Raw genomic sequence first — 15,096 nt, 5'->3', positions numbered from 1 at the left:
CAACGGAGCGCCAGCAGAGAGACGACGCCGACCTGACGGCTCCAACACGACGCTGTCGCGCGGCTTGGCAGCTCGAGGCGGGCGGCTGCCTCCCGTCAGAAAAGCAAGTTTCGCTTTCAGCGAGTCCAGTCCCCCCCTCGCGAAGGAAGAGCGGCGGCAAATAGAGGCAAAAAAAGAAGAGAGGGTCGGGACTGTGAGTGGGGGGCGGTGCGGCCCTATAGGTCTTTGAACCGGAACGTGTCAGTACGCTGGCGTTACTCGAGAGCAGGAGTACCGGGGCGAAAAAATATATGTAGCGAGAATACTGGCTGGAAAGAAGAGACTCGCTTGTTCTTCTGCCAGAATACGACCGCGCCACGGATAGGTCTCACAGTTTTCTCCGAGACACAGCGGCGGACAGCCGCCTAAAACGCCGTATTTGAGAACCTTCGGGCCTTCGGTCTGTTTGATCTACGTGGCGTGCGCGAGCCCCCGTATTGCCATTTGCGCCGGCATTCACTTCAGTTTGCGATTTGCGGCACGCCACAAGAGTTTCCTTTGGAGGGTTGCCGACCTTGGAGGCACTTCTACCCTCCCGTAAGGCTCGTCACGCAAGAGTTGCGGTCTGCGCACGAAGGGACTGAGACTCGTGTTCGCAGCTTTACTGTTGCTTGGAAGGCAAAGGAGCGAAATACGATCATCAACTTCCACTTGGAGGAACTCTCCAAACGCTAAGGCATGCAAGTTCCGCCGATTCTCGCGCGCCGCCGAGCCCGCCACAGGCAGCGCGTTCTCGTGTTCGCTGGGGACCTCAAAACAGAAGCCGACGTGAAGGAGCAACGCAAATCAACAGACTATAAGAAGCGAAACGCCGACAGCGACGAGGAATGCTAGTATAAAATGGTAAGCCGGGAAGAAAGCTAAACGCCGAGGCGCACGCGGGGGTAGCCCCCCGTAGCCAGCGAGCAGCAAGCGTGGCTGTGACGAGTCAGAGGACCGGCAACGGCGGAAAAGATCAAAGAAAATGCGCAGAGAGGTGGGACCAGAGGACAAAACGCAAGCAAGAAAAAACTGAGCAAAGGGAAATACGCCGCAAGTGGGAAACGGGTGGAATCCTCCTGCACAATCAGACAGAGCTCCGCCTCTCGCTCGACGTATTCGTCCTGCCACTCGAAGACACGACTTGCTAAAATACTGCCGTTGCGCGCATGCGAGACACAAGAGTCATCGCCTCGAGTTCACGTTGGTAAGTTTAGCACGCTAAGAAGCAACGGAGTCACTCTCTGATCATATGCTGTAGGCATGGGACTTTACAAGCTACGCTATGCGAAATTCGGTTAAGTGGGCTCGTGGTGTCGCTAAGTTTGTGGGTATCGCTCCAGCTAGAGTAACCTCGAAACTTGAGTGCGTGCGCGTGCCTTACCCTGCCGTGAGGGGGGTATGGAAGGCTCATCGCAGTTCTCATTCGTCTTTACCCGTGCGCGTCACCAACTGACTGCCGCGGCTTCATTCCCATACACGCAGCGAACACAAGATCTGTATACTCTGCCCAATAACAGGCCGGCAAGCCGAGGGACCTGAGGCACATCCTCTCTTCCAGCGCCAGCGGAGGCAAGAAGATGGCTCTCTGCCCGCCATCCAGGGTGGCATGTGCTCTTTCGCATTATCGCCGATCTCAACGCATCTACAACCTTCCACGCGCATGCACAGATATCTCGCAGTTTTAGATGGTCCGTGTTTCACCACACCTGTGTCTGGGCACGACGAGACGAACACTTTGTCTCTCTAACTCCAAACTCCGCCGAAGCCACTATCCATGTACACGCGAAAAAGTCGGGCGTATGCCTCTCGAGCGCCCCGGAGAGGAGGGAGCCTGACATCACTGCCGGTACTTCCACAAGGAAACTATTCAAGGCCGCGCGTCAGTAACCTAGAAAACGAGCGAACGAAAACACCTGTTCAGCTTTTGCTCGGGTCAGGGTGGGTCTCTACGCGACAGAGAGCCCACGGAATGAAGGGAGCGTCTGCATTTATCGAGATAGGCAGGCTCGCCCGCGGCGACAGTTTGCGTCAGATCCGCGAGCGCGCGGGGGCACTGCCCGTTCCACTGCTTAGCGGACGAACCGCTGCAGTCCCGCAAGCGGTTCGCCGCAGAAAGCTGACACGAGTGTCGGCTGGACAAGGTTTCGTCTGCCACAGTCGATAGGAGAGGTTTTTCGAGTGATGAGACAGAAGAGCAGACAGAAGACGCCGTGGTTGACGGAGACCCTGGAGCCGAGCTGCTCTGAAACTTTCAAGCTGCGATCTCTGAGTTTGGAGTGAAGGGCGGAACAGCGTAGTAAGCGCCTATTGCATTCTTCAAGGCGTTACAAAAGCACCGCTCGTCAACAGAGGCAGAAAGGGATAAGCGGAGTGCCTGAAGGGCCGGCGTGCCGCGACGCAGGAAACACAAGGAGCGACGAAGCCGATTTTTTTCTAGAACCCGGCTGTTGGGCATAGAGCACGTCAAGAAGCAGCTGTCTGCGCGTAGGGCATGAGGACCTGTACATCTTGTGAACACCGCCACGCCAGACTCCCGGTTTGAGAACTCACCTTCACTGAATTGTCTCTGCTTTCTGAATTTCCCGAGAACTGGCGGACAGCTGTACGAAACATCATATTGGCGGAAGGCAGTGAATGGTCTTCGCATGGTGTACATGGGACTCTTCCAGCAAAACACAGAGGAGCTGCAGAGGCAGCCTTGAGCATGGAAACCCCCGGTAGCGCGTTCTGACGGGGACCACGGAGGAGTGACTCGGGTTGCCGCCTGGATCGCGTAACTCTTTCGGGACACTGCAGACTGACCAACCCAGGGAAACTCGTGTAATCACACCTTTCACTAGAACCGCCGCACCGGGTCTTGCAGTCTAAACTGCTGAGGAGACGCAGATGGACTAATGTGCCCAGACGCCACATGGTGGCTGAACTTTGTGTTTGCGGGAAAACTGGGGCGATACCGCTGAGCAGTCTTTGTGCTGGAATTCCGCGCTGGGTTTCTTTCGCAAGCATGTTGAAGTACACGGACAGGTCTCGCTCAGTGAATATTCCCAAGTCTGTGGAATCGGTGCTTGCACTCTGGCTCGACTCCGAGAGCGTTTCAAAGGAAAGACGTTCCCCGTCTTTGCCGTAGTCACCGGCTCGCAGCTCTCGGGCCCTCTGAATCTCTTTCAGACGCTCAAGGATATAATCTCCGGGCTTCTGGGGCTTATCGTAGTACAGTCGCGATTGGAGATTCTGAAAACGGGGGAAATGGTCATACCCTCCTTGAAACATATACATATATATGTTGTCTGCATGTCATAACCGGAGTCATCTTCAGCGTTATGAGAGCTATAATGTCTTTGTTTATTCAGCCTAAGTTATACAATTGCGAATCGCGCATCATCACATGCACATGTGTTTCCAGTATTTCACAGCAGTCAAGCACCTAGACGTCAAGGAGGGCGTAGTACCTCGTGTGGAATGTGAGCGTCGCTTATGCGTTGGATTGAAGAGCTATATCTTTGCTTTTTCTGAGTGCTGTCAAACGGTAGAACGTCCGACTTTCTCGAGCATTGCTCCCCTACCTTGAAGAGACGAGCTATGGAGTGCTCTTCGAGATATAGAAGCGCTGCTTCCCGCGTGTTGTCTGTGGGAACTACACGCTCTAGTTTTTCTGGCTCTCGCGATGCCGGCGGGGTTGCTGCATGCACGAAATCCAAGATGTTAGTTTCGCAGTCTGAGGAAGCAGCCAGCTGCAGGCTGAACACCTTCCGGCTCCCACTTCCTGCGTGGCTCCTCCCGGTTTTTGCGGCTTTCTGACTGGGTAGTCACTGTTTCATTTCACCCCGGCGTCGAACGTACCGCTGCGATCTTGCACAGAGCTGTATTCCAACGCTGTCGTAGTCTAAACAAAAGTTCTGCAACGTAGTCTGGCTGCAGCGGGGGGCTGGAAAGAAGCGATTGCAGCTTGGAAGAGGCTGCTGTGCGTGAAACAATCCTCTCAAAGGTGATCTAGAACATGAGCGATTTCTACACCGTGTGGGGCTGCTGTCCTCCAGATCTGTCTTCGTGATTCCATGTGGCGCACACGCGTTTCGCATAGAACCCCCATCGAAGCTGACCTGTAGGAAGGCGTAGGTGCAGAAGGCTGCTCCTGCACTACAAAACGGGTATGTCTATCGCTAGTACCAGAGCGGCATAACGTGTGAATAACAGAAAGCAACTTTCTGTGGGTGTGCGTGGAAACATTTGCCTGGGGGTCTGGCTGTTCTTCCTAACCTGCCATAAGCTGTTCTCGCAGCGAGCGCCGCACTTTCCAGCCTCGACAGACGGCCTGTAAGAGACGCGCCAGCCTGTCGAGGCTTTCGGTATTGACTTCATTCTCGACGTCGGCCGTTCCTTCGATTTTCGGCGAGAAGCCTTTGCTTTTCTTGCCAGCTTTTACCATGTTGACTCTAATGCACAGCTAGGCTCCTACCCGAAAGGACTGCGCAACTACAACTGCCGTACTCTTTGGGCTGCCGAAAGCAAGGCAGCATGAACAAAGGGGGAACTTGCTCCAATAACACGGCCGTTGCCGCTTGTTTCTCCTCTTTCTGCATTAAACCTTTTTTGTTCCCTATTTTGAGTGACTTCCGCTGACCGGTGCTACTGCTTTCAACGGATACGCTTGCCCTGTCGCGCAATGCGGTGAATTTCTCAAATCAGAAAAGCTGAACACTGGCTTGCGGAGAACACGACTCCTCCGCGTTTTTGACGCTGTCTGCCGAATGGGCTTCTTGTGCAGGATTGCGGAGGAATGTCGCGCCTCTTCTATCCTGCTCCGCTGACGGAAACGGGGACTCTTGCGACTGTTGCATGCGGCGTCAACTTGTGAAAAAACAGCTCTTCGGATGACGAACCAAAACAGAGCCGACAGAAGCTGCCCTTCTTTGAGGAATTTACACAGATCACTCCCGGAAACGGGAGAGCTTCAGGACACATTGTGTGGGACATTGCTGACCAAGATCACGCTCTCACGAGCACTAATATGAGGCTGCGAAAACACACAGAACGGTCTTTGCGACCAGTGTGGCAAACAGGCAGGCAGAATTCGTCAAAGCCGCACCTCTGAGTCTTGCCGAGACCAAAGGCGCTAATGGACAAATTGTCTCCCAGGTGAAAGCGAAGACCGGTACAACCTACCACGTCTAATCCTCAATATCACACAGACTGCGCCGAGGAAGACCGAACAGAACCTTGCGGCCGAATTGCCTAAGCCGCAGCACCGTTTGAAGCTGAAAAAGTGTGTATTTTTCCTGATCAGTATCAGGGACTTTCACGGGATAGTCTGCGAACACGAAACGAAGCAAGGGACCGTGGAGACGTGGAATTAACAGTCTCATGCATCGACCTTGCTTGAAATCTCGTAGAACGAGTCATGTCGTGTGAGAGAGAAAAAACGTTGCTTCGAGTGTCCTATCAGCGCAAAAATAGACACACCAGACATGGGCACCTGCTTGATAGCACAGTGTCGTCATTTTTAGGAAGCGAGTAAGGAACCGTCGTCAATGTGCCTCAGGAAGACAGGAAAGTTACGAAGTTCACTGCCTGTCATCACGCACCCGCGAGCTTCCGCGTCCGCGAGTCTGGAGTTCGGGTCTCAGCTTGGGAGTCGCTCGCGCCGTCTGAAAGGGTAAGAATTCCGCCGGGTGACGTCTTGATGCGTACACACCCTGTGTGTCCTTTAATCTGCGTTACTCGCCTGTATCACAGTTACACGACTCCTTTCTTCATCTGCATCTCGCACCTCCATTCACTCCCCGCCCTTTTCCTCGCTGGCAAGCGAGAAACGCATCAGTGATGCGTTTCTCGCTTGCCCTTTCCGCACGATCGCTGCTAAGAGGCCTTTGCCTCCAAACCCCACCATATCCTCCGAACAAAGCAGGCATTTTGAACATGGAGATCATACCTAGGCCGTGTATCGTTACTTACACATTCGTAGCAGCATCAATCACGTGAGGGCCGAGGCGCCGCTTTTGTGTTTTTCACTAATGGAACGTGCTGCTATCCACGTGCAAGCAGCGCAGCGCTATATGTAGCCCAGATGTGCCCTCTGCAGTTCATTTGTTTTCACGCACTGAAACCGAGACTTGGTGTATTTTTCTACGCAGTTTAAAGATAGATACCGTCTTCGCACGACTGCGGTTTTAGCTGTGTGCACGCCCTGGACGCATTCGGCAGATTTTATCGCGCGCGGCGCCCGAGGAGAGTTGACACCGCGCGGCGCCCGAGGAGAGTTGACACCGCGCGGCGCCCGAGGAGAGATGACACCGCGCGCCGGCTGTGCACGTATGACAGAAAATTGATGTTTCCTTCGCAAGACCAGGAGATCGTCCGTTTCTCGGTCACGATTTCGAAACCAGTTAGTTACCGCCCCATCTGGAAATCCACAGCTTTAGCCAGCACTCTGCTGCACTCGCACACGCATGCGACGGGAAGGGAGTCCAATAAACCAGAGAGCGCTTCTGCCTCTCGTCCCCGTCATGCTTTCTCTTCGCGAAGTGGCTGTTTGCCACTTCGCGAAGAGAAAGGATGGAGAACCGTGTGCGACACTCTCGTTCGCGGAGGTGTTTCTTCCCTCTTGTGTGAACGCAGAAAAGAGGAGAAAAAGACAAGACAGGGGAGACGGAAAATGGGAACTCTTTGACGATGCGCACTCGCGTGTAAGCCTCTTCAGGACTCGGGACGATTCAGCGCGGTGCGACGGGAAATGAACGAAAAAGACTGAGTTTTTGACTCCACGGAAACCGCCAACTGGAGAGAGATCGAACTCGGAGGCCACTTTGTTCTCTAGGCCTTCAACTCGCCGCAGTCCACGATCAGGACGTCTTGCTGCGAAAATTTCAAGAAATCCACACGAAAGGCGGCAATGAGGTCTCACAAGCACGGATGTGCAGGTTCTCCGCGGTCGTCACGCAAAATAGTCCATTTCTCACCTATCCAGCGCATGCAACTCTCCCCTTCCCATACGAAAAGGAAAAAACAACTACATCTGTATACGCGTCTTGACAGAACGGTGCACTACGCGACGCCTATACAGAACTGCGGGTTTGCCTCTGGTCACACGCCTGCAATCCGCGCTGCGTGCCTTTGCGGAAATGCAGGTGCACTTTATTTCATTTTTTTAAGGAATTTGAACGAATTTTCTTTGTACCGTACCTTCGGGCGGTCGTTCGTCTTGTCAGTCTCAACATGCTCGGCCTGCTCCAAGACATCCTGGCCTTCGACGACTTCACCGAAGACGACGTGCTTGCTGAAATGCACAAGACATACAAACACAAATTATTTCCGGTGTCGAGCGTTATCCACCCGAAAACCGGACAGACACACTCCAAACATCTACAAAAAAAATGTATTTATACACATACATAGACAAACACATATATATATGTATATATACGTATATGTATATGCATATATACGTGCATATATGCAGATATATATAGCTAGCGCTGACTGCAGCCTCGCAGTAACCCGCATGCTGATAGATGGCTTTCTGTTCCAGCGGAATGACCACGCGAGAACGCAGCAAACTCGCCGCGCGCTCGGATTCTCGAAGGCGGTGAACGCGACATTAAATGCCCGCATCTTCATTCCGGATACACGGAGCTGCGGCGAGCCTCGCAACTGCACTGAATGGCTCCAGGTTGGAGAAAGCGAGCTGTCACTTGTCTTCTTTCCCGCTGTCTCGCAGCGCGTTCGCGCTCCTTCCTCATGAGCCCCCGCGGATGTCCGCGCCGGGCCTTCACCCAGACATCGGAAACGAAAAAAACAGGACTGCCTCGACGCCAACGCGGGGAAGGGATACAAAGGCTCGTCTGCGGACGCTGTCCTCTCATCGAACCACGCAAGACCCACGTTTCTGTCTATTCTCACCCGTCCAGATGCGGCGCGGGGCCGAAGGTGATGAAAAACTGCGAAGAGTTCGTGTTGAGGCCGCAGTTCGCCATGGAGAGCTGGCCGCGACAGGTGTGCTGATCCACGAATTTCTCGTCTAAAAAAAAAAAAAACCGTCACGCGCAACAGGCGCCGATCGCACCTCAGAATTCGATGCGGAAGACAGCCAGGCACCGAGCAAGAGAGCAAGACACAGAGATATCTGCCCTGATTCAGCGATGCGCACACCACGCGGCCACGTTGAATCCTAAGTCAACACCAATCCTGAGAGGCGAACAAGCGCGGAGAAGCGCCGCGAAGAGACTCGACAGATTGAGAGCGACTTATCATTCGCGTCTCTTTGCTCCTGGGCTCCGGCCGTCTCTGTGCTTCAACATTTTTTTCCTCATTTGCGAAGGAAGAAGTCTTCTCCCCTGCGCGTGCCTCCTCTTCTCACCGTCGAACTGAGGTCCGTAGATCGACTCCCCCCCCGTGCCGTCGCCGTTGGTGAAGTCGCCTCCTTGCATCATGAAGCCCGGAATAATGCGGTGGAAGAGCGAGTTCTTGAAGCACAGAGGCTTTCCCTTCTTGCCGTCCCCCTTCTCGCCTGAATCGAAAAAAAAATCCAACAGGCTGTTTCACATGCCACTGAGCCCCACTGTTCCCTCAGAGTTTCAGGCGTGTAAAAACATCGCCTTTTTAAAAAAAAAATAACATGCGACGCTCCCTCACTTTGAGGCCTCCCCGGTTCGAGTGCATCCGCCTCAGCTGGAGCCCCGAGCGCAAACATGCAAAGCTCCTTTTCTTCACAGAAAAAGTGACTGCTCAAACGCCATAAAGCTCACACGCAGCGGCAACGAAGCTCTGCAAATTTGTCTTTTCGGCCTCGTCTGGAAGCAGTGTGTGGCTCTTGCATGCATCGATTTCCTCAACAAAAAATATGCCTACCTGTGCAGAGAGCTCGGAAGTTTTCTGCAGTCCTGGGAACTGTGTCGCTGTATAGGGCGAACACGACTCGCTTCGCTGTGCATCCATCACACCCGCAGCGTACTCTCGACTCAAAAACAGAAGGAAAAAAGAGCGAAAGACGCCGTGATCTCCTGCCGTCCCTCAGCCCCCCCTGAGACACACACGCGAGTCCACGCCGCCGCCTTCGCCTTCTCCTGTCTAACCAGGAGCTCCCTATCTCGCTGTGCGCGCACGGTCGCATCGCTCTCCACGCGACTCCCGTCTCTCACAACAAATCAACCCCCAAAGTTACGAAAAAATGCACACAGCCACACGGGAGAACTCATACCGATGCGCGTCTGCAGGCGCCTCCAAAGACACTTACGCTCCGCGTCTCCAACCTTGATGTCCATGTACACCCTGGGGCACTTGGAGAGGTCGCGGACGCCTTGCTTCTCTGCAGGCCCAGAAGAATTTGGGATTCGCAGCCAACAGGCTGAAGAAGGCGAAGCACGAACACTGGAAAGGAGCGAAACAAAACGTCGCTCCACCTCCACGGCATACACACGGCGAGTTGAGCTCTGTTTCGAAACGCGCGACAAACCCGCGAATCCACACGCCTCACGCAGACAAACGCCGACCAAGCGACGCGAAGAGAGGAGAAAAGAAAACGAGGCATTACGGGCACCAGCAGAGACCCGGGAGGGGATGGGAAGTGAAAAGCAAAGCGAGGCGGTGAGGGACTTGAAGGCGATCCCCCGCGAGAGAAAGAAAGCAGAGAGACCGAGACTGAGGGACTTGGTGCGTGAATGGAAGGAAAAAAGACGCGCTACCAAGTCAACACGTACCCGTGTACAGGTCAACCTTTTTGAACATGTTGCCGAAAGTCGATTTCTCCTTCTGCCGGATATCCTCCAGCTTCTTCTTGCACTGCAGCAGCGGAACCGCCACATACAATCCACAGGGCATTTCCAAGCCCCGCCTCAATCTGGATTCTTTCTCTTGCCAGATGCATTGAGGCGACAGGAGGAAAAAACTGCGACTTTGCACGCACCGAGACCCCAGATTATCGCCTCGCCCGCAAACATGACCTCGCACACAACTTATTTGAACAAAAAAAGAACGACGAAAGAGGACTCTAAAGCACACGCCTTCCCTGTCCTGTCTCGCTCTCCTGTTCTTCCGCTCCACGCTTCACACTGCGGGCTCACGACGTTGTTTTTCTCAGCTTTCAACGCTTTTTTCCCCTCGCTCTCCTGCAGCAGAGCGCGCGTGCTCTCCTGCTGTCTGCAGCGCGGCATCCGAATAAAAAATAAAAAAAACCGGCAGGGGTACCTTCTCCAACTCGCGACGAATCTCAACGTTCTTCGGGTCGAGCTTCGCGGCCTGCACGAAGTCGCGGCGTGCCTCGTCCAGGAGGCCGACAGCCATGCGCGCGACACCACGGCGAAACCAAGCTTTGCTGCTTTCCTAAAAAGTAAAAAAAAAAAGAAAAAACCAAAAAGGGGAGAATCACGGCCGTTACGACCCCAGAGAGATACCCCCATTCTTCGCTGACTCCTCCTCGGCGTCTCGTCGCTTCGAACTGCGCGACTTCACTCAGCTCCCCGCGCGTCGTCTTCGCTACCGCCGTGACTTCCTTTTTTAGCTTCACCTCGCGGAGACACCTTGGAGGCCTCGTTGGCTTACGCTGTCGATGGCGAGGGCCTTCGTAGTCTCTTCAATCGCCTCCGTGTACTGACCGAGGCGGTTGTAGCAGCTAAGCAAAGAAACGCACGAAAGATGACTCCGACGACGGGTGAAAAAACCTTCTCTTCCCGCCGATGGCAACTCACGGCTTCTCCACGGACAACTCAACAGATAGCCGCAGCTAGCTGCAGATGCAGCAGAACGAAGAATAGAAGAGATGTACCGGCGACGGCGAGATCTCCCCACACGGAGGCATTCTTCTGCAACGCGGGCGTAGCCTCGCAGGAGGCCGAATCTCTCTCTCCATTCACCTCTTCTGCCGCGCATTGGCTACGCACACTCTACTCGTTCTCTCTCCTCTCTCCTCTCTCGCGTCATTCCAACGCCTGCGTGGAGATATTTATTCGCTTTATGAGTGCTGCGCGTGGACGTACGAGGCGAGGTTGAGGCGGAGGGGTAGCTCGAGGCGCTTCTGCTGCGCGCGCTCTTCGTCGCTCCAGTTGTCGACGTAGTCGAAGAAGTCGAGGCCTTCGCGGTAGTTCGAGGCAGCCTCTGCGAAGGCGCCCTTCTTGAACGCGTCGTTGCCTCGCTCCTTCTCCTGATTCGCCGCCTCCAACTTCTCGCTGGCGGTCATCTCCCATTTGTTCTTCGGCTTCGGGTGGCTGTCAATCAACTCCACGTCGAACTGAAAAAAGGGAAAGATAAAAAAGAGTTCGGAAGAGAAGAGCGAAACGGAGTTGAAAGTGAAGAGAAGAAAGGTGGAGGAGCGTCTTCTTCACCTCGACGCGGAGAAAAACGCCACTTTTGGGTAACGAACGCGGCGAAACTTCCACTCGCACACTCCTCGTCGTCCGGCCGCTCTGGGGGCCCCACAGCCGATCGCCTCTCGAAGGCGGACAGGCGCGGGAGTAGCAAGAAAGAGACTCGAAAAACTGGAAAAACGCCCGCTCCACGCGATAAAAATTCACAGCTCGAATCCTCCTGCTCTAGGGCCGGCGAGACTCTTTCGGCGCTCACCTTCAAAACGGAGTTGGCGGGAATAGTCGGGGGCGCCCCTCGCGAGCCGTATCCGTAGTTCGATTGAATCGTCTGAGAAGAGACAGAAAGAAAAAAACTCAGAACGCCTGGCTGAAGCCGCCTGCTGCGCGATTGCTCACGCGCCTGCGTCAGTGGAGAACCTGAACTCACGAAACGCGGAAAAAAGGCGAAAAAAAGCGAACACCAGCCAAACGAAACTCCTCCTGACGCGTAGGCCCATGCGCAACACACACACATGCATTTTTGGAAATACCCTCCACATTCACTCTAGATACATACAAATACACAAAAATTGCTACACAGAAAGATATATATATACAATACATATACATACACATACACCACTATGCACATATAAACAAACATGCATATATATATATACAACTACACATATACCTACATTGATACAGGTGAATATGTTGTGTGGTCACGTCTATGCGTATTTTTCAGAGCTGACTGCGACTGGATGGTGTGGAGAGGCGAGGAAACAGATTTCGAGTTTTCGCTCACTAGCATGGCGCGCTCGCCACGCTTCATCTTCATCACGCCGACATCCCACCCGCGGATGACTTGTCCTTCGCCGATGACGAACTTGAACGGAGCGTTGCGGTCTCCTGAAAAACAGAAAAATTCAAGAACCCGTGCGTGAACCCGAGAAAGGCAATTGCGCCCCACGCAACAAGGCACCCAGGAGGCAAACAGAAAAAAGAACCGAAAAAGACACCGCGTTTCCTCCCGTGATCGCTGGCACAAGAGAGCGCGAAAGGACGCACGGCGCCGCAGGGGCCGTGTCCGCTTGCTCGTGGCCTCTTTTTCTACGTTTGTTCTCTCTCCTGCTCCTTTCTCGCTGCCTGCTCCCTTCTCTCTCTCATCGTTCCTACCCTCGTTCTTCGAAAGCAACAGAGAGAGACAGAGAGAAGAGCGAGGGAGAAAGGGAGAGAAAGGAAGAGAGAAAGAGACGCAACAGGAGAGAGGACAAAAGCGAGAGGAGGCGCTGACGGCCACACGTGTGCGTTTCGGGAGACGCAGCGCACCGATCCCTCCCTCTCCTCTCCGCTCTCCTTCGTTGCCGCTAGGTCGCTGTGGATTCGCGGCTTGGCTGCGGACGTGTCCAAAGCCTCCTGCGCGCGGCTCACCATCGTCTCTCCGCCCTCCGCCGCCTGCCGTCGACTCTCCCTCCCGCTGCAGCCGCTCGCGAGGAGCAACAGTCGAGCGAGAGCAGGCAAGCGAGAAACGAAGCAGGAACCGAAGCAAACCGAAACTGGCGACTTACGCGATGAATCGAACTTCGTTCCATCCTTGAGCGTTCCTGTGTAGTGCACCACGACTTCCTCGCCGGGCTGCGGCCTGGAAAGAAGAGTTTGCAAAAAAGAAAAGAAAATTTAATCCGCGCGAGACTGCCCACGACAGCGCACACGGGGGTTCACCCGTCTCTCGCTGAGAAGAGAAAGACGCAGAAACCGCTCTAAACGCCTTCGCAGCGGAAGAGGGGAGAGCCACGCGGCTCTGATCCATCAACCGAATGCTGTCCTCGCGGCGGCCCCAATCCCTACAGGTTCTTCTTTTCTCTCTCGACTTTCTGTTTCTGTCTCCACTCTGCTCTTTGCCGCGTGTGCGCGTGACGCGCTGCAGCCTATTTCTTCCACCGAGCGGCTGCGCATCCATTTTTCAGGCTCATTCGAGTCGAGAGAGACATCTCCTCTCGCGGGCTCGCCGCTGTCCACAAGCCTCCCCCCTCCGCATCCCACGCCTCTACAGAGAGGTCGATTTCTTCCCTCTTGCGTGCTCTCCGCACAGACCTCGACTAGGCAAGGCGCCACTTAGTCATGAACCCTCCCTCGACATGTCAGCCTGGCAGGCGCCTTTTCTTTACCTCTTGATGCGTGCGAGTGAACCCCTCGCGCGGCGGAGTGGCGGCTGTGTGCGGGGTGGCGTGTGTCTCTCGCGCGTCTGGCTTTCGCTGCGCGACTGGACTTACGTGGGACCGTCGCCCTCCTTAAGAATCTTTTTGAAAACGCCTTTGTCGCCGTCGGTGACTTCTTCGCCGGCGTCTACGATGCTCTCGAGATCCACAGGCGCGCTTTCTTCCTCGTGGGCGCAGCAGCCGCCGTGCCCGTGGCTCGCGCCGCAGCAGTCGTCTTCTTCGTGGCAGGCCATTTTCTTCTCCGCCGCCTTGTCGCACCGCCCCCCGCAGCAGGCCTCCTGAACCATTGTGGAGAAGAAAAAAAGAAAAACGAGCAAGAGCGCGAGAGGAATCGCAAACGGGCGAGACGGGCGAAGCGAGGAGGAGAGCCGCGAGCGCCACACAAAGAGAGCGAGAGAGAGCGAATCTCCACGGAGGAGGAAGGGGAAAAAAGGGCACGAGAAAAGACAGAAAGCTGAAAAAACTCAAAGTGGATGCACACGACGGGTAGGAAGTCGAATTTGAGGTGAACGTACCAGGAATTGCCACAAAGGCGTGGGCGCGACTTTTCTCACATCCCTCCTCGCGCCTTCTCTCGCGCCTCAAGGTGTCTACGTCGCCGCCGGTCTCCCCCCTGCCGTAGTCTCGCCCCTGAACCCTGACCTATTTCGCTTTCCTTCTTCTCTCTTCTGCAGAAGCACTTTGCTGCCGCAGTGCCCGCAGACCTCTCGCGACGAACTCCTCTTGAAGCGCCGACGGCCTGCGCCGCGCCGCGCGTCTCCAGTGTGCGGCTCCAACGACGCAGCAAAGAGACAGAGGGAGAAGCAGAAAGAGAGAGACGAGTAACACACGTGCAACAGCCTCGTCGACCCACTGGATTTCACAAAAAAGGCACCTGCGATGATGAGAGAAATGTGCATCGCCAGACTGAGCGTGAGTTACCGAAACTGCAACCGCGGAAAAAACACATGAAAGAGAGCAGAAAAGACGCTGGTGGGCCTCGAGAGCACAGAGGTGCTCTTCTCAGCCAGCGGCGAAGGGGGAGAGGCGGGACTTTCACAATGTGGCCTCCATAAATGGCCTCGTCTCTCTTTGAAGCAGAAAACGTTTGAAGTGCCGCGAGCCCCTCGGCAGGGCCGCGGCTGCGCGCCAACTGAATTCGCCATCCTCAGCACCACACGAAGAACCACGTTCGAGGGAATTCTACGGTAAAAACATGCATCAAAGGCAGACAGAGAGGGTATCATGTGAGCCCTGAACAGCGGAGGGCCTGGAGTATGCCAGAATTCTTTTTTTACTTTATATTGACGCAGAGGCTTGCCTTGTATAGGGAAAGAAGGTGTTTGGAATGCAAGATCTTCCCATGAGAGAAGAAACACGAAGCTGTCCACCGAGAGTGTATACAGGACACCACCGGCAGTGTAGAGAGGCCAAGGAAGAACGCAATTCCGTCAATTCCAGTTCGTTTCCTGAGGAGGAGAGAGAGGAAATAGAGGGGAAGAGAGAGTTATTTGGGCTCGTTCTCTCTCCTGCCACTCAAACGCTTTCAAGACATTCTTCCTGACGTCCCCGAGAGCCAATTTTGCAGAGTCGCATCCGCT

General features: G+C 54.6%; 1 protein-coding gene across 1 annotated transcript; it reads right to left on the bottom strand.

The window, feature by feature from the left end:
* Positions 1–6,831: 6,831 nt before the first annotated feature.
* On the bottom strand, positions 6,832–13,803 carry BESB_076210 (peptidyl-prolyl cis-trans isomerase; the record flags this gene model as incomplete). The annotated part of the gene is made up of 14 exons (XM_029365982.1): positions 6,832–6,873; positions 7,201–7,294; positions 7,918–8,035; positions 8,375–8,524; positions 8,866–8,940; positions 9,251–9,322; positions 9,714–9,795; positions 10,201–10,335; positions 10,555–10,624; positions 10,989–11,239; positions 11,572–11,643; positions 12,103–12,206; positions 12,866–12,939; positions 13,571–13,803. 14 exons carry the CDS (start codon positions 13,801–13,803, stop codon positions 6,832–6,834), a joined length of 1,572 nt encoding a protein of 523 aa, XP_029217413.1.
* Between the last annotated feature and the right edge of the window lie 1,293 nt (positions 13,804–15,096).

The sequence above is a fragment of the Besnoitia besnoiti genome, chromosome VII (assembly GCF_002563875.1).
Source record: "Besnoitia besnoiti strain Bb-Ger1 chromosome VII, whole genome shotgun sequence".
NCBI classification, from domain to species: domain Eukaryota; phylum Apicomplexa; class Conoidasida; order Eucoccidiorida; family Sarcocystidae; genus Besnoitia; species Besnoitia besnoiti.
The sequence above is the reverse complement of the archived record's forward strand: the minus strand, read 5'-3'. Positions and strand labels throughout refer to the sequence as shown.